We start from the raw sequence: 19031 nt of genomic DNA on the forward strand, positions 1-19031 counted from the left end.
TTGGAGTCTTCACACCCCCGTTCTCTGCGACCTGCTGGAGCGGGGGGGGGGGGGGGTAGGAGGAGGAGTTGGGCGTCCGACTGGGGTCTGGAGTGTGGGGCCTCCCTGCTGCTGCGTAGTCGGGGCGGTCTGCTTCTCCCCACCGCAGGGAAAAGGGTAACACTACCTGGGTCTGGGTGCAGTTTCCCCCTCCAGGGACCAAGGGTACCTAGACCTGGTTCGTAGAGTACGCTTGGGGAGTGTGATTGTGTGTACAGTGTCTCTCTATGTCTGTCTCCACGTTGGTTGAGTGTGGAGTAAGCGGGTGGGAATAGATGTTTGTATCTGTGTGTGCCTGTATGTCTGTGTCTATATGTCAGGTTGGGTATCAGACGCCACCTCTCTGGGGACATCTCAGGCCCTCCAAGGTTTGGAGGCCTATCTCCCCCCCCCCCACTCCCCCTGCCAGTAGCAGACGCCCTCAGACATCGGTGCGTTGGTGGTTCTTTGTGTCCGGGGATGGGCGTCCAGGTACACACCGGCTCACTCCTTTGTGGCTGCTTATCGGGGCCTGGAGCCTGGGGCTCGCTCGGGCCACTTCGGGGGTGGGGTGCCCCCGGCCTCTCGGCCTGGGGCTCGGTCACTCTGGCACAGCTGGCTGCCGGCGGAGCTCACGGGCGCGTCACTGCAACTCCCCCTGGCTTCTGCTCGGTGGCTGCTGAGTGAGCCCTCATCTGGGACTCTCCTCAGCTCTTTCTGGGACAGTGGCGCGGCTGCCCCTCTGTTGGTCTTCCTTGGTCTCTTGTGTTCTAGGGGCCTCTGGATGTCTGGAGTTTTGATCTCCTCCATACCTGCTTCATGCCCTGGAGGACGGGGCTGTGGCCCCCCCACACCCTCTAGCAGATCATTACATGAAGGAACCTTTTAAAAAAACAAAAAACAAAACAAGCGCGTCCATGCTCACAGGTGTACACACGGGTGATCACACCCACAAACTACACCCTTTTTGGCTCCTACCTCAAAGCACACTGTGTTCTGTTGATCTTATGTGCTGCACAATAATGTTTAATATTTAGTATTTACTGTCATATTCCCATATATCATTGTGATGCTGTTTATTCTATTACTCTTGTTCTCTTCTGCTTGTTTTCTTTTTTCTTTCTCAGCAGGTGATCCAGGTGATTGATATATGCATTTTTTTTTCTTTTTTCTTCTTCTGCTCGTTCTGTTGGTTTTTGGTTTTTGCCCTTCTCCCCCGTCCCTCTTCTCAGCTGTTTCTCTTTCCCTCTTTCTTTCTCCCCTTCTTTCCCCCAGTCAAGTCTGTCCCGTATTCAGTAAGTGAAAATAAAATAAACAATAAAAGGTGAATCAAATGGACCATTACGGCAAGGCTGGGATGGTCAGTTTGGTAAAGTAAATCCGTTGGGCATCTTTCTTTGCCTTTAGACAACAATTCTGATGGCAAAAGAGCCAAACGGGACAGGCAAAAAAAAAAAAAAAAAGACACTTCACCTGTTGCCTACTGGTGGTGGTCAGAGGGCCCGGTGGCGCCAGTGTCCGGCAGCCTTGCCTCTGTCAGTGCGCCCCAGGGTGGCTGTGGCTACAATGTAGCTGCCATCACCAGTGTGTGAATGTGTGGATGACTGGATATGTAAAGCGCTTTGGGTTCCTTAGGAACTAGTAAAGCGCTATATACAGTAAATACAGGCCATTTTAAAGTAAAACCGGTGAAGTCGTGACAGAAAAAGATTTCTCAGCTTCTTGGTTGTGTTTATTAATTCTAACTCCATCTGCTGCACAGACGCTGAAGCAGTTCTTCATGGTTTCCTGGGTTTGGGGCCTTTCAGGTACCAGGACTCGTCGTGCTGCATAGCCTCGGTGGCTGCGAGGTTCTGGGGTCCGTCCGTTTGCTGCTCGCAATCCAAACTCTCAGGAACTAGCAGCTTGAAACTGGGAAGAGGCCGCTCTCCTCCGCCCATGTCGTCTGGCCGGAGATGTTCAGGAGTGTCGGGTCTCGGGGGCGGAGCCGTGTCTCCGGGGCCCGTGGTGGTGGAGGTGGCAGAGCCGGGTACCGGTGAGGGCCACAGGGAGCTGTTCGAGGCCTGTCGGAGCGGAGACCTGGGGCGGGTTCGGAAACTGGTGACGGCCGAGAACGTGAACAGCAGAGACACGGCGGGCCGGAAATCCACGCCGCTGCACTTCGCTGCAGGTGAGACGCTCAGGCTTGATTAACCTGTCAGATAACAGCATGTCTGCCATCTTCTTTTTACAGTGTTATGGTCTTTTCCAGATTTCAAAATAAAAAAAAACATAATATTAATAATAATTATCTCATTACATACTGATGACATCCTCGTGTTTCTGCCAGACGCTAACACGACTTCACATTCATAAGTAGCATGAATGGTTTAAAGCATATAATAATAATAATGGATTGGATTTATATAGCGCTTCAAGGCACCCAAAGCGCTTTACAATGCCACTATTCATTCACTCTCGCATTCATACACTGGTGGAGGCAGCTACGGTTGTAGCCACAGCTGCCCTGGGGCAGACTGACAGAAGCGAGGATGCCATTTCGCGCCATCGGCCCCTCTGGCCAACACCAGTAGGCGGTAGGGTAAAGTGTCTTGCCCAAGGACACAACGACCAGGACAGAGAGCCCAGGGATCAAACCGGCGACCTTCCGGTTACAGATACGCTTCCCAACCCCCTGAGCCACGGTCGCCCCGTAAATATGTAATGTTATTGTATGTCTAATTGGTTTAAAACAATATAAACAGCTGTTAGCACACAGAGAGCACAAACCCAGGCAGCTCAGTCTCCTTGTGATCTTCATCATTTCTGTATATTCATGTTGTTTTCTTTGTTCTTTTGAAATGTACTTTAAGAAGTTTGTACTGCAATAAAAAGAAGTGCAAGTTTTATGCTGTTGTTATTTTCCCCAGACTTGGGTGGAGGGAAGCCGGATCTGTGTGGATGGTTATCATGACCTCGCTCTGCAGCTCTGCAGAGTTTCATCAGCGTTCATTTAAAACTTGGAGCGGTTGTGTTTTTCTTTGTCAAACTGACTGCAGTGATGTTTCCGCTCACAAAACTCTCCGTGCATCTCTTCTCCCTTGTGATGATGATGATGATGATGATGATGAAGCTGCCTCCTCCCTGTACAGCCCCGTTAGCTCGTTGCCGCCTCGCTCTGAATAATTTATGGTTGTAGAATGAGAGGAGTCACAGAGGTGTTCAAGGGCTCAGGCAGCAGAGGAATAATGAGCCTCGTTCATTCGTGTCGCTCTCTGCGTCTCCAGGCTTTGGCCGTAAAGACGTGGTGGACTTCCTCCTCCAAACCGGCGCCAACGTCCATGCCAGGGATGATGGCGGTCTGATATCGCTCCACAACGCCTGCTCCTTCGGCCACGCCGAGGTACATCCACGTGTTCCGTATCCAGAGCTGGAAAGTGGAGACTTTTCCCCTGAAACTTCAGAAACTCTGCAGCCTTGTGTGTTTTTTTTTTGTTTGTTTGTTTGTTTGTTTGTTTGTTTGTTTTGTGTGTGTGTGTGTGCGTAGGTTGTGAGTCTGCTGCTTCACCACGGGGCGGACGCCAATGCCAGAGACAACTGGAACTACACCCCGCTCCACGAGGCAGCCATCAAGGGCAAGATCGATGTGTGCATAGGTACAAAAGCACCCAGATGTTCAAACATCTGCAGGACACAGAGTTACTGCACACACACACACACACACACACACACACACACACACACACTGACACACAAAAGGTTTCATTTGAATTCAAACCAAATTTGACTTCAGGCAAACAAAACGTTGCTGAAATGATGTTTTGTGTTAGAGATAATTCGGGAAATATGTTGTAATGAATGAATTATCAGCAGCTTTGATACTTTTTATGTGACTCGCTCTGGTAACTGAAGCTAACCTGTGATGCAGTTTGGTTTGTTCGCGTGTGTTGTGAGTTGCTTGTGTTGTTTCTGTGTTTGTCTTCCTCCTTGTCTTGTGTACATGTCAGTTCCTCTTGTGTTCCCGTGTCTGATGTTATGTTTGCTGTGAGTCGTCTTGTCGTGGTGTTTTTGGTTACTTCCTGCTTTGGTTCACCTTCCTTTGCATCATCGTCATCGTTTGCTCCGCCCTCTTTGTCTCCTCCTGCTGTCAGGTGCTCTCACCTGTGTCCTGTTGTCACGGTCTGGCTGGCAGACCGTGGGGATGTGGGGAAAGGAGGACCCAAAACGCAGACTCCGTCGGTGGTCCAAAAATCCCCACTGGGAGTTCAGTTACACCTCTTACAGTTTCTCCATTGTTAATTGCCGTAGTGGCTATAGTCTCTATGTCCATGTTCACAGGAAGGGAATTTACGACACCGGCAGAGTCCATTTTACTCACTGTGGCGTCCAGAGCCGCTGGTCCTGAGCCTTCGCCGCTGCACTTGGCCGGTACATAAATACACACACCTGAAACACCAGCGCCTACATTATTCATGCAGGTGTAGTCTTAAAGGACAGTCCGTGTTACCTCCACTGTGCAGCGCCCCCTGGTGTGGAGCTGTTTATGTGGATAGTTTTGTTACATTTGTAACAAGTTAGTAACAAATTAAAGGATCCAAAACATTTTTGCAGCTTATCAGCTGCACATATATATTAGAAGTTTGCATGCAGTAGAGACGCCCCCTGCTGGCCAAAGAATGCAGGTTTAAGTGGTTTCACTTTAAGATCCTGTTTATATATATAGTATTTACAGTCATGACTAGCGATGGGTACCGGTGTCCGGTGCCATGATAGCACCGGTTCTGACATAAACGGTAGTAACCAGACCGAAAAGCAGCGCACATTTCGGTGCTTTATTTCGGTGCTTTTTTTTCCTGAGCTGTGATACACTTTAGATTCTAGCCAATCATTTTACGTTTCCGAGGATAGTAGGCGGGGCCAGGTACGTACGTTCTTTTAGAGCAGAGCTACAGATTAAAAATGACCAAGGCGAAGCGGTCAAAAGTCTGGCTGTACTTCACAGCAAAATATGCAAACTCAGCAGCCTGCAACAAGTGCTTTAAGCTGATACTGTGATACTGTCAAAGGAGGTAACACCTCGAATCCGATGAAACACCTGGCGACGCATAGTGTTTTTTTTAAAAGCAGAGAAATGCGCCGTATTTGATAGCTTGCTGCGAGACCTCACACCGAGCGCATCTACTGCCGGTGTGGTGCCTGTTATCGGAGTTAGCAACATCCCCAAAAACCCAAAGAGGAGAGTCCTGGCCCCTAGCCCTGCCAGTGTAGCAGAAACGATGAGGATGATGATGGCAGCAGCAGCCGTTCTTCTCTGCGTGAGTAGCTTCATGTTGTTCGTGTGTAATTTACGTTGAGTAGGCTAACCACGTTATTACATTAATGCATGTAAGGTGAACTAGCAAACACCATCATAGCTACATGCGGCTGTCTTCTTGTTTGATGGCAGATACTCCCTTCACCCTGGACAAAAAGGCTAAAATGACCAAAGAAAAAGAGGGAAACAGCTGAACATGAGAGGTTTTTGGACAAAGTTTGTGTTTTTTCCATTGTTTAAGCACTGCTTCCAGCCAAGAGTGATACCATATATGCCCCATAGCTGCAGAAAAGGCTAACATTGTTATCTTTTTACAAAAAACAGCTGAACATGAGAGGTTTTTGGACCAATTTTGTGTTCTCCATTCTTTAAGCACCGGTTTGAGCACCGGCACCGTTTCAAAAGTACCGATTTGGCACCGGTATCAGATAAAACCTAAACGATACCCATCCCTAGTCATGACAAAGTGACGCCTGAATGCTCGATGGCAAAGAGGACTTGTTTTTTTGATATCTAGTTTCACATATTTGATTCCACATTTAATTTATATTTTACATCCTGCTAAAGTTGAAATATTCTATTAAATGTTAAATTATTCTCTTGCATTATTAATTTCTCCAACATGCTGTCATACATATGTATACGCATATTTTTCTTTGTGTGTATAGCGGGCTATAATAACTTGGAGGTGGCAGAGTACCTTTTGCAGCACGGAGCTGAGGTCAACTCTCAGGACAAAGGTGGACTGATCCCTCTGCACAATGCTGCCTCGTACGGGGTGAGTCGGGGATAACATTCACATACATCGTTAGCTCTGAACCTAAAACTGACTCCTAAAACCACGTCTGAACTCGGCCAGAGGGGCTGATGGTGCGATATGGCAGCCTCGCTTCTGTCAGTCTGCCCCAGGGCAGCTGTGGCTACAACTGTAGCTGCCTCCACCAGTGTGTGAATGTGAGAGTGAATAAATAGTGGCATTGTAAAGCGCTTTGGGTGCCTTGAAAAGCGCTATATAAATCCATTTTTTTTTTATTATTATTATTATTATTATTATTATTATTATTATTGTTGTTGTTGTTGTTGTTATGAACTCGAAACCAGCTGAAGCTTTGCCCTGTGATGAGGAACAAAAGTCCTCACTTTCCACAAATGTCTTTGCTAGATACAAGAAAAAGATTGGTCCTCACAAAGATAGACAGACAGGTACACACACACACCTAATCCAGCTTAGGACTCTAACCTTAAACACAGTCTTTATGCTAACATGTAATTATCTCCCCGAGGAGGAAAAAAAGAGAGAAAGTGCCGGTGTAAACAGATTTCTCTCCACAACATCAGAATCGCGAAGACAGACACACACCTGACAAAGCAAACAAAAAGTGTGCGTCTGAGAGATGTTTCAGTGTGATTGCTGAAAGGTTTCTTTAGTTGAAATCACAGGAGAGCCTGAAACAGGCTGATAAACTACACCATTGTAGTTTTTTAACTGACCACATGGTGGTGCCATTGTGTCTAATGTGGCCTTATTGTGCTCTATTGTGTGTGGCAGTAATAAAGGCTTTAACTGAGCTTTTGTTTTTTCCCCTGTGGCGCCCCCTGTTGGTTTAAGTGCACCAAAACACACAGACTGGTGAGCTGGAGATGGAGTGTGAACAAACACACTTCAGTGAGGAGGAGGGAAATGACACAGTTAGCGTGTGTGTGTGTGTGTGTGTGTGTGTGTGTCTGTTAGTGTGTGTGTGTGTGTGTCTGTTAGTGTGTGTGTGTCTGTTAGTGTGTGTGTGTTAGTGTGTGTGTGTCTTCACATCTCACAAACACGATTATCAGAGGACATAAATCAGTTTTTATTTCCTTTCACAATAAAAGCCTGCTGAGTGTGAACATTGTGCCATCTCTTCTAGCACGTGGATGTGGCGGCTCTCCTTATCAAGTACGACGCCTGTGTTAACGGCACTGATAAGTGGGCGTTCACGCCACTGCACGAGGCCGCTCAGAAGGGACGCACGCAGCTTTGTGTTCTCCTATTGGCTCACGGCGCTGACCCGACCCTGCGGAACCAGGAAGGACAGTCGCCTCTGGACCTGGTCACAGTCAGTCTCACACTGAGTTAAAGGGACAGTCCACCATAAAACAGCTTGTGGTTATAAAACATATTGATAAGCTCCTCCTCCTCTTCCTCCTGCAGGCTGATGATGTCCGGGCCTTGCTAACAGCGGCGATGCCTCCCTCTGCTCTCCCTGGCTGTTACAAACCTCAGGTCATCAGCGTAGCGGTGTCTGCCTCCGGTGCTCCACCTGTCACCGCCATCCCACCACTCCTCTCCTCCAACCCTTCCTCGTCATCCGCCTGCCCCACACCTTCTCTCCTCCTGTCTTCTTCCCCTTCCACCTCTTCCTCCTCCACATCTGCAGCAGCGACCAGTAACACAGCCGCTGCTGCAAGCCTCTCGTCTTCGCCACCGCCATCATCATCCTCACCATTTCCTGAGATGTCGGCCCTGCTGTTGGCTGCGGAGGGATCCCCAGGCACAGAGAAAAAAGATGAAGGTCAGTGAGTAAAAAAAACCTGATGTGAAATCAACAGCTAACCTGCGCTGAAGGTCTGACAAGTGAGGCCCAAGCTGAAGAGCCCTAAACTGGCCAGCAGGGGGCGACTCCTGAAGTCCAGGAGATAAAAAGCTTCCTCTTGCTTTCTTTTTACTACTTTATTATTTTATTATGACTGAATAAAACATGATCTTCATTTTGGAAGTTTTGGTCCTGTTAGAGTCAGAGTTTAGGGTGAGGCTAACTTTTCAGCCACTACAGGGAGCATGACATATGGTTTCAGAAAGCTAAGGTGCTAAGGGCAAAAATGCTCAGTTCTACATCAATCCCAGGATCACTGTAGTATCAGTTAAATATCTTCCGTGAGGTTTGAACTACAGCGAGCCAAACGCATCACTAAAGAAGACGCCACCAATCCGATCAAGCTGTGACAACCAGGACGTATCCTGCCCGAGTGTTAGCTGCAGGGATAGTTGGGTTTCTGTCACAGACGGTGTGAACCGTCCAGTTTGGTAACAGGCCGAGCGATGTTCTACTTAATTGCTTTTTTCCTTTTCCCACTGCGGTCAGTTGTATTCCTGTGGATCGCGTGCCGAGAGCCTCTGGATGAACGCCGTCTTGTTTTGGTTTCTGAACTGATTGTGTTTGTTGTTCAGGGACTGAGCTCAGCATCTGTCAGTTCTTGGAGAACCTGGGGTTGGAGCATCTTCTGGAGATCTTCGACAGGGAGCAGGTGAGAACTTCGACACCGGCAAACTACTGGCAGGTTTCCCGTGTGTAAGGAAACAGTGATGGCAGGTACAAGAGCATTAGCTGCACCGACTTTCATTGAAGAATTTCTTTATTTAAATATGAGGAAACTTTCCATCCATTGAAAGGACTGATGAACAACAATTATTCCTGCTGTTACTGTGGAGAGACTTGAAGATCACAGATATCCAGTGATAGCAACAGGAAGTGCTAACACATGATTCATCTGCTGTTAACACCTTTAATTTGGCTAAAATTGTAAAAAAAACAACAAAAAAAACAGCCCCTAACCCCTCCCAAACAGCCAATGAACTCTGACCTTTACAGGTCTCAGTTAGCATGTTAGGGTCTGCCTAAACTTTTATATTCACGTGTTGATCATCAGTTTATCAAAAGCCTCTGATTAGCAGCACCTGGCAGTTGCGCATAATGTTTCACATGAATGCTGATAAACCTCCTAAATGAATGAAAAGTAAAACCGCTCTGCAGCAGCTGTGAGAAGCTGTAATGACCTTTGCTTGGTTAGTTTGGGTGACAGCTGTCGCGCTTCATAAACGATGTGTTTCAGAGTCGTTTAGTTTCAGTGCAAATAAAAGAATCAAGCAAAGGCCTGCAGATGGTTTCTGACTCAGTTTTAAGCTTCTGGTTCGTTTTTCTTTGGACCCAAAAAATAGGTTGTGTCACTGAATGTCCTTACAAAGGCAGTAAACGTGTGTGTGTGTGTGTGTGTGTGTGTGTGTGTGTGTGTGTGTGTGTGTGTGTGTGTGTGTGTAGATCACTCTAGACGTTGTGGTGGAGATGGGTCATCGCGAGCTGAAGGAGATCGGCATCAACGCCTACGGACACAGACACAAGATCATCAAAGGAGTGGAGAGGCTCATCAGTGGGCCGCAGAGTGAGGACACACGCACACACATTTAAACTGGAGTTATTCTGCTCATTGTGCGCTCTAGATTTGTATCATTGGACTCTATCAGAGCAGCTTTGTATGATTCCCAACACTAAATAATCTTTATTTCTCTGATCTGAGCATGATTTCTTAGCTCCTCCCCCTTTAAGGCCCCTTGTTTTGATTGACAGGACCCCCTCCTCTTACTGATGAGGTTCACGAGAGCCAGGGGTTAGGTCTCCTCCACTTAATGACTGAAACACATTCCAATCATTTCATGAGCTTTAATGAATGAAGAGAAAACACATGTTATACCAGCAGGTGGACCGAGGCAGGTAACCACGATGACTTCGACTGTTTGGGTCGGGGTTGGCTTGCTTTAAGTTTTTCTCCATCGTATCTGAGAAACTCCTGATTTGTGTGTTTGTGACAGGTCTGAATCCGTATCTGACGCTGAACACAGCCAACAGTGGGACGATCTTAATCGACCTCTCGGCCGACGACAAGGAGTTCCAGTCGGTGGAGGAGGAGGTACTGACTCATACCTGATGATGAGACCTGCAGGTTAACTCTGAAACTCTTGATTTATTTCATCGCTGTGAAAGAGCCAGCTGTGAGCGATGCTTACTTCAGGACACACAAACGTGTCGTGTGCACAGAATAAAGTACACGTACAGTGAAAGTGTGGAGAAGCTAAAGCAGGTGGCAGTGAACACAGAGAGGACGTTTGCTGAGATTAAAGGCCTAACAGCCTACCAGGCCACGGTCCTAATGTGGTTTTGTTTGTGTTGGTCAGATGCAGAGCACCATCAGAGAGCACCGAGACGGCGGCCACGCTGGAGGAGTCTTCAACAGATACAACCTGGTCAAGGTAACTCGCTGCGAAGACTTGGAGGGCTGCGTCTTTGCTGCTGCTGGGTCATTTTCTGAGCTGCGGGCTGATTTGCTTTCATAGATGAAGAATCTGAAGCCGCCCTCTCTCACGTGTAGCACATGACAGGAGATCATTTTCATCGTATGAGTTCTGTTTTGTTTGGTTTAGATGAGAATGCAGGTCTTACACACGGTCGCCATCACAGACTTGGTGCTAAGATGCAGGACGTTGTGACCCAGCTCCACGGGACGTTGTTATTCTCACATGAACATCTGTTGGGCATGATGGTGGTGGGGTCAGAGGTTAGAGGAGGTCACTGTGTTGACTCTCAGCTGATTGTGTTTCAGATCCAGAAGGTCTGCAACAAGAAGCTGTGGGAGAGGTACAGCCACCGCAGGAAGGAAGTGTCTGAGGAAAACCACAACCACTCCAATGAGCGCATGCTGTTTCATGGTCAGAACACCAAAGATCATGATATAGGAACAAGCAGCAAAAGTGTTGTGATGGAGAACAGTCAACAGATCTAACCTCTATAATATCAGGTGTACCAGTGTAGAGCAGTGGGGGAAGACTTGCATGATTTAAACTTGGCCACGTACATCGCTGGTTTTCAGCACAGCTACCATTCTTAGATCCCTCGGTGGAAGTGCGGCTGTTTCCCCTTCTCCTCTAAACCTCCTCGGGTGTGTCGAAACACTGATGCTTCAACACGATTTTGATTTTCAGGAAGTGTCACAAGTGAAGAATGTGTTGGTGTGGCTCAAAGCCAGCATGAGATGGCATCTGCTATGTCTTCTGCTCTGATGTTTGCCTGTGAACGGTGGACTGTAGACGGACACCCAGCTCTCATCGCCGGCGACGATCCAACAAACACAAATTCAGGTCAAAGTCATAGAGTTGTCTGTGATCGGGGTGATTTCGCAGTGCGAGGCCTGGAGTTCATTTTCACGAGTCTGCCGCGTTCTGAGTGACGGTCCGTGCACGTCTGCATGCCTGCCTGCTTCATGTGACCACATGGACTCATCTCCAACCACACATGCGCCAACATGGCTGTGAAGCAGATTATAAAGAAGTATGACAGGACTGAAAACTCAGCCGTCAGGTCTGCGGCTGTTTGCCCTCTTGAGGCTTTAGAGGACATGAGACGTTCAGGGACAGATATAAAAATGGCAGCTGTCCTGGGATCTGTGCAGATGTGCTCAGAGCTTTGTCGGTCACCTCTCACAGGTAGATAGTGAAGTAGAGACTTGTTGGGACAGAAGCGTGAATCATACGAATCATGACATGAAACAGTAATGTTAACGTGGGCGTTGATCGTACTGCATCGATTCCCTCTCAGGCTCGCCGTTTGTCAACGCCATCATCCATAAAGGCTTCGATGAACGCCACGCGTACATCGGGGGGATGTTCGGCGCCGGGATTTACTTTGCAGAGAACTCGTCAAAGAGTAACCAGTACGTCTACGGCATCGGAGGAGGGACGGGCTGTCCGCTCCACAAAGACCGCTCCTGCTATGTCTGCCACAGGTACACCACCTGACCTCCACCCCCAAACACACCTGTGCTCAGACTGCAGTGGAGCACCACTCTCACGCTTCTTTGTTCCTCGCAGGCACCTGTTGTTCTGCAGGGTGACTCTGGGTAAATCCTTCCTGCAGTTCAGCGCCATGAAGATGGCTCATTCGCCGCCGGGTCACCACTCCGTCACCGGCAGGCCAAGCGTTAACGGCCTCGCTCTGGCCGAGTACGTCATCTACAGAGGAGAGCAGGTCAGAAACACCTCGTCATCCTTAGAACTTTATTTTTGGATAAAGTCTGTGGTTTGGAGTCTTAGAAACATCAAATATTTTGGGTTAATTAAGAGTTTTGAAGAAATAATCATGAATTTTATTAAAGGTTTAACACACAAACTCGAGCGTGCTAAATACCGAACTCTGTGGAGCTTTGCTTAAATCTGCAGCACGGCCATGTTGGCTTCAGCTTTCCTCTGAAAGGCGGACGCGTCTCCTACACAAACAGCCAGATGACAGATAATCGTTGAATAAGTGAAGAGAGCGGCTCGTGCTCAGACAGTTGGACATTTTCTAATGTCTTGTGCCAAAACCAATATCTTCTCAGAAGTGGCACTTCACAAAGTGGCATGAATACATGTCCACTTGAGCAATCAGCCACGTTACAAGTGTGTCGCATTACATGCAGAGGTCTGCTTTAGTGCTGAAAGCAGCAGCCTGAGAGGACGAGAAGGAAGTGGGGACGTTAAAGTGTCAGAGTGTCACATTTACTGTCGTCTTCCTGCAAACGCAAACAAGCAGAGAGGTGCCTGCGGGCTCGCGTTGAAACATCTCTCATTGTTTTGAGTTTAAATTCAGTTCCAGGCCGACCAGCAGCTCCTCACAACAAACTGAGTGAGAACGAACTGAGCTCAGAGCTAGTTTGGGGGGTTAACTCGGTGTTGTTTCAAGAGAAATCTGTTTTCATCAGCCTCGTGTGCATGAAAAGGTTTCAAAGCTTTCTGTGAATATAAATGGAGTTGGTGATGAACAGCTGCAGAGTTTCTGTGAGTGTGAAATCGTCATGAAACCTTTTATGAATAGCACGTTTCATATACACCAGCTCAAAGTGATTGTAGAAAAAAATGTAAATGAAAGAATCAGTTTTTAGTTCGGTGTAACTGGGGAAGGTTGAGTGTCTGTTACAGAGTGTCAGTGAACGCCTCTCTGCCGCCCACAGGCCTACCCCGAGTACCTGATCACCTACCAGATCATAAAGCCTGAAGCCTCCGCAGACAGATGAAGATGGAGTCAGGGAAGGAAAACACGAAGAAACACCAGAATCTTCACTAACTGCATGCACAGAGAAAACTTTATTTATACCATGTATAAAACATGTAGGTTTTTATCAGATGACTGTTTTTTTTGTGGTTTTATGCACTTTGTCTTCCGTCCTGATGTGATGTGACTGTTGATTTCATCCTCTTGTCGTTAAAAATGTGTTGTTCACATATTTCAGGTCATTTTTCAAAAACCAAATCCATGTACTTGACCCACGCGACATGTTGTTGATGTTTGAACCCACGTGATGGGAAGTTGCTGTAATTGGCAGATAAATGGGTTCATTGCTCCCCGTCTTTGAAAACGGCGACGTAACGGTGAACGGTTGCTCGCTGCAGACAGAACAGTCAAAACAACCCTATATGTTGCCTGGCAACCACCTGACGAGATGAAGAACTGGATTGGTTTCATGGAGATGTTACGTGTATATTTATTTTTTGTACAAGCATGTCAGTTTATTAATATTTATGAAGTGAAAATATCGTGTTGGTTTTTAAACACCAGGTTTTCTCTGAATCAGCCTGAACGAGCTGCAGTCTCTGATTGGCTGGAGTTATCACACAGTTCATGAAAACCTGAATCTGATTCATCAAACAAATATTATTTACCTGCCGCAGACGTACCTGAGCAGTCGTAGCCTGACTGCAGATCTCTGACTGATTTATTTAGTTCATATTCCAGCTCAGTGTTTTTATCCCTGGTCAGAAAAGCTTTTTATGATTCAGTTTTAAAAAAAATACAGCCCTTAACAAATTTATTAGACAACCAGTCATAAAAACAAGGGAACACACATTTTTTAGAAACAACTTAATTAAAAACAACTTCACCTTTTTTTCAGCATTTTTGTGAAAACAGTAAATTGGAAAATTCAACAACAATAATTACATTTTAGCATTAAAAAATCAATGTTAAAGTTTTTACACTTACTGGTGAATTAACATTACAGAAAAATCTAAAATGATTTTCGTCATTTTGTTTAAATTTAGGGCCTCTGTGGCGTCAGATATAAATTTGTTAATCACTCTTCATGTTTATGTGATGCTGACCTCTGTCAGACAAACTGCTTTAGCTCTGGACTCTAAGCCCCACCTCTCGAAAAGCTCAATCTTTTTCTGACTGGCCAAAATAAGGAAGCCTTCCGAGGGGCAGTGTTTGTACTTTAATATATTTAAAAAAAACAAAAAACAGGGACCACTTTGATGCAAGTTCATCAGATTATTTGATATTTAATCCAGACATCAAACATAACTTAAAGCTATATTTGATAGAAAATAACAAAAAGTGATCATTTAAAAATATTTCGTTTTAAAAACTGAGCTGATGTTGGACTGAAGAGTTTTGGGTTTAAGGGTTAGCGTCGCATGCCTTCAAACAAACAGCTGCCCAGATGGAAAGTTAAACTGTCAGATCTGGGGCCCGTTCTTCGTACCTCGCTAAGTAAGTTAGCTGGATTAGATTGTTGACGATTTCGCGTGATCCTGGATCATTCGGTTCCCCGAAGCTCATCCGGGACTTGCTGTCATAGCAACAGAGCCGTAAGCGTAAACCTGCTCGGGAGCAGGTTTACTTTATGTAAACAGGATTAGATCGCGGCCACGCAGGTATGTCCGCTTCATTTATACGAAAGCAACAGCGATATTCCACCACTGTTTCACCATAAATAAATAGCATCAATGTAACTAAAGATAATGCAGCACTTGATCCTTTCATTGATGTCACACAGATACATACAGGTCATTTCCTAAAAAAGGGAAATGTACTATTAACATTCTATTACATGTATGTGATTATTACAGATGTAATTCATATTTCAGAGTAGTAATTGCAAATCACTTCGTGTAATCAAGATGAGAGACCACGGCTATAAAAGCGAAGGTGGATTTGGGAAGTCTGTCACAGCCATGTCCTGTCCGTTTACGCGAGCCACCCATTGCAGAAGGTGCAAGATTGATAAGGAGAGTCCTCAGAATTCAGCGTATATTGCGGGACAGACAGGATCCTTTAGCTCAGCGCGACAGTGTGCTCATTGAGAGATATTGATATTCCCGTGAGGGTATTATATACTTAACCAACTTGTTGACGAGGGGGTGCAGGACCACCACCTGTCTTTTTTTTGCTCTGCCCTTTTCTTGGTTGCTGTTATGAACAAACAAATAGATTATTTCAGGGTCTCTTTCCAAGAGACGAAAAGCAATATAAGTGATAAATATTACCATTCTGTAGAATATTCTTATATTCCACTTTTACTTGTTCCCATGTTCTAGTGGGTCCTGTTGTGGCTCTAATGTGAAAGGGGATATAATATAACAATATAATATAATGTAATATAATATTGGATAATATAGTGTAATATAATAAATCTATGAATAAATAATAAAGTGACTGAATAGTGGTATTGTCATGCGCTTTGGGTGCCTTGAAAAGCGCTATATAAACCCACTCCATTATTATTGTTATTATTAAATTACTTACGAGTTTAATTTGTCAGCAACTTCCTGCCAGCCCTCTCTCCTTGCTTTTGCAGCCTTTGCGGTGTTCCCTTGCGTTTTAATTAAACTCTGAAACTCCTGAAATCCCTCAATCAAGAGTTCTTGCTCTGCTGCCGAAAAATACTGAGCGCGCTCCTTCGACATTTTCGCCGACCAATCAGCGGGTTGCCGATCAATGTTTCTACTATCGATGCGTAGCCCCTTTTACGACACCCAGTGATGTCACATTACTGCGTCCAGCTGTACTAATCGTCAACAACAGGTGTGTTCGGGGAACCGGATTAGCGAGCTCACGGTTAGCGCGATGGTTTGGTCTTGGATGTAGTGAGCGACGTACGAAGAACGGGCCCCTGTTTTATAGCTGAAATGCTAAGCTAACATGAAATCCTGTTTGAAGCTGAACAAAGCAACAAAACACACAACGTCACTAATTCTTATTCATTTATTTCCTTTCTAGAGTCCAGATTCATTGAGTTTTCATTTTTCTGAACTCTGATTGAAGCGACGGCTGTTAGCTTAACTAAGGTAATGTAGGTGAACTGGAGAGAGTGATCACATCAGGAACTGTGTAAGTTTGCAAAAACAATCAGCTCTGAATTTTATTTTGATGCAGACTGATCGGCTCTCTTTTCTGTGAAACGAGAAATGTATCATAAATATGTGGAATCTCCTCCTGCGGGCAGCATGAGAGCGTTCAAATCACTGTTCTGATCAGGTCTGTAATCCACATGCAGCAGAACAAAGATAATGACGCTTTAAACCTGTTCAGAACATCCTCGTGGTGGCTGACTGCTCGCCCACTGTTAGCTTACAAACAGGAAGTGCTGATAGAAAGTTCAGTTTTCCTTAATGACCCAAATGAGTGAGAATGAGAAGATTTCTGGGCTAAAAGCTGGACTCACATTAACAAGCTTTCCAAAAAGGTTTCCCTGTTGTTTCCCTGTTGGGGTTTTTTGCTTTGCACCTTTTAAGACAGAGCTATGTTTCACACTGAGCTCATTCAAATAGTAGAGCAGGCGAATGCTCAGCAGACAGGTTTAATAACAGAAGTTTGCACCAGAACATGAGGTCATTTTGTGGGCAAGAGTTGAAAAAGCCTCCCATAGAGCTGATGCTGGTTTAAAATCACTGAGCATGTAATGTGTTTTTTTTTTTTTTTTTTTTTTACAATGACTGCCGGAGAGTGAAGTCTCAAACCTCAGCTGTGTGTGTGTGTGTGTGTGTGGGGGGGGGGGGGGGGGGGGGGGTCGCTTTCCATCCATGAGTTCAGATTCATAACCTAAATCATCTTGAAACGTTTTCTTTTTAGTCCTGCAGAATCGAAACTTTCAACCCTGGAAATCAAAGAACAGTTGGATTTTTTCAGACTGTAAAACCTGCAGGGTGAATGAGCTCCGACTGTTCTCCTCTGTGTGTGAATGATGCATGTGGTGCTGTCTGACTGGATATGTGGAAGCTGCTCGTTGTGCCCGTTTCAGTGTTTCTGTGCAGACTGGGAAGAAACCAGCAGCTGACAGTGAACGCCTCATTGACTCTGGACCAAAATGGTGCTAATTAAAGGATTCATCAGGTTTTTGTGGCATTTTCGAAGCACATTTCAAGTCACATCATAGGTCACAAACCACAGACTGTATATTAAAGATGGCGAGGCGTAATCACCGTCATATATCATGCATTGGTTTGTAAAGTTTCACTTTTAAAGCCTCCAACTATCTTTGTCATCAGCATCTTAGTTTCTTGGAAACCAGATGTGATACCTGTATGTGACTGAGGGACACTTCAGGGTGGCCTCATCCTAAATCATCTCATGTTTCAGGTTCCTAGCAAAATAACCATCAGACTCTAGACTAGCTCCCAGAGAAAGATTATTTTTGAACTGTCATTCATGCAAAGCTACCCTAGTAGCTTCAAATAAACAGAATATGTCCCCCTTCACCAGCTCTTCAGCCTCTTCTTTGCCCCGCCCCTCCCTGAGCCTGGTTCTGCTGGAGGTTCCTTCCCGTTTTTCTTTCCCATTGTTGCCAAAGTGCTCTGTATGTATTATTGTAGGGTCTACCTTAAGCGCCTCGACTGTTGTTGTGATTTGGCGCTGCATAAATAAGACTGAATTGAATCTGCTGCTGCTGCTGATATTGTTAGCATGTATGTAAGAGCTCTGGACTCCATCTGCACCCTTCAGGCCGGGCTGCATTTGGAAATTTGCATGAAAAGTAGAATAATAAAAGAACAACTCTGTGCAGCTTTAAGATTTATTCTTTATTATTACTTTGAGGGTTTTGAAGAATCCTTACAAAACATGAGAATACGTGTAGAAGATTATATTATGGTCTGAGCTCAGCTTGACTGGATAATTTCACACTCACTGTCCACGGTTACGTCTCCCACTCAATCCAACGGTCTTTCAAAGAGGAGATCAGAAATGTTCAAAGTCTGAGCTGAACTGAATGCAGCATTAATCAGTGACTGACTGGGACCAGGTGAAGTTCATTCTGAAGAGGCAGAGCACAAATATAAGCACTTAGCACAGAGCTTCTGCTGATAGCATCTGTCAGACTGTTACTTCTGACCTGTTGTAGCTGAACTGTGGTGCAGTTTGAGATTTAAACATGGTGCTTGACCTGTTTCTCAGGTTAGTTTTGAGCTTTATTGTTTAGTGATTTCGTTTGCATACTTGTACTTATAGAGAACTTTTATCTTAACAGGGTTTCTTGGGTTTGCTTCCTGCTGTTCAGCAGAGCAGCTTGTTTCCCTACAGTTATTCAAGGCAAGTGTCTATGATAACTGGTCTGTAGCTGCAGCAGGAATGTAGATTTTGAGGTCTTCTGAAACTGTTTTACTTGATAAAGCCTTTATTTCATTTCTTGACTTAGACTTTAAAACTTGGATTTTCTGTTTTTAAATTAAAAATTAAAAGAAACTGTGTGAAATCTGTTTCTAGTTTCAGATCAATTTGGTGATGACTGGACTTCTGATACTGGAGGGGTAGGGACTAGCAGCTTCGGAGGTGGAGGGGATGGTGCTGGAGGCTTTTATGGATCCTCATTTCTTGGTGGCGTTCCTTGGGTTACTGCTCCTGTAGGAGGAGCCCTTTCTCTCGATTCTCAGAGATGGCTGCCATCCAAGTCTTTCCCTGACTTCAGTGGCTTGTATACCTACAGCGTGCCACTGGGAATGGTCGCAGCACCTCCCATATTTCCTTCATCGTACATCGTCCAGTCTGGGAATGGCTACCAGCGGGGAAGAGAAGCCCTTTCTTTCTCTAAATACTCTGATGATATAGTCGTTCCTTTTCCTCTGACACAGTATCTAGAGTTTCCCTGAGACTGAGTTTCAAGAGCCGTG

General features: G+C 45.6%; 1 protein-coding gene across 1 annotated transcript; it reads left to right on the forward strand.

Moving 5' to 3' along the window:
• Positions 1–1956: 1956 nt before the first annotated feature.
• On the forward strand, positions 1957–13753 carry LOC146569235 (poly [ADP-ribose] polymerase tankyrase-2-like). Its single transcript, XM_085283320.1, has 14 exons — positions 1957–2188; positions 3285–3400; positions 3545–3653; positions 5980–6089; positions 7213–7401; positions 7497–7857; positions 8514–8590; positions 9382–9502; positions 9930–10027; positions 10293–10367; positions 10718–10823; positions 11710–11896; positions 11982–12138; positions 13100–13753. Exons 1-14 carry the CDS (start codon positions 1957–1959, stop codon positions 13160–13162), a joined length of 2001 nt encoding a protein of 666 aa, XP_085139446.1. The 3' UTR covers positions 13163–13753.
• Positions 13754–19031: the final 5278 nt, after the last annotated feature.

This window comes from Mchenga conophoros, linkage group LG8, assembly GCF_057382185.1.
Source record: "Mchenga conophoros isolate Kocher_MC1m ecotype Shallow Benthic linkage group LG8, M_conophoros_male_GT1.1, whole genome shotgun sequence".
Lineage (NCBI taxonomy): Eukaryota > Metazoa > Chordata > Actinopteri > Cichliformes > Cichlidae > Mchenga > Mchenga conophoros.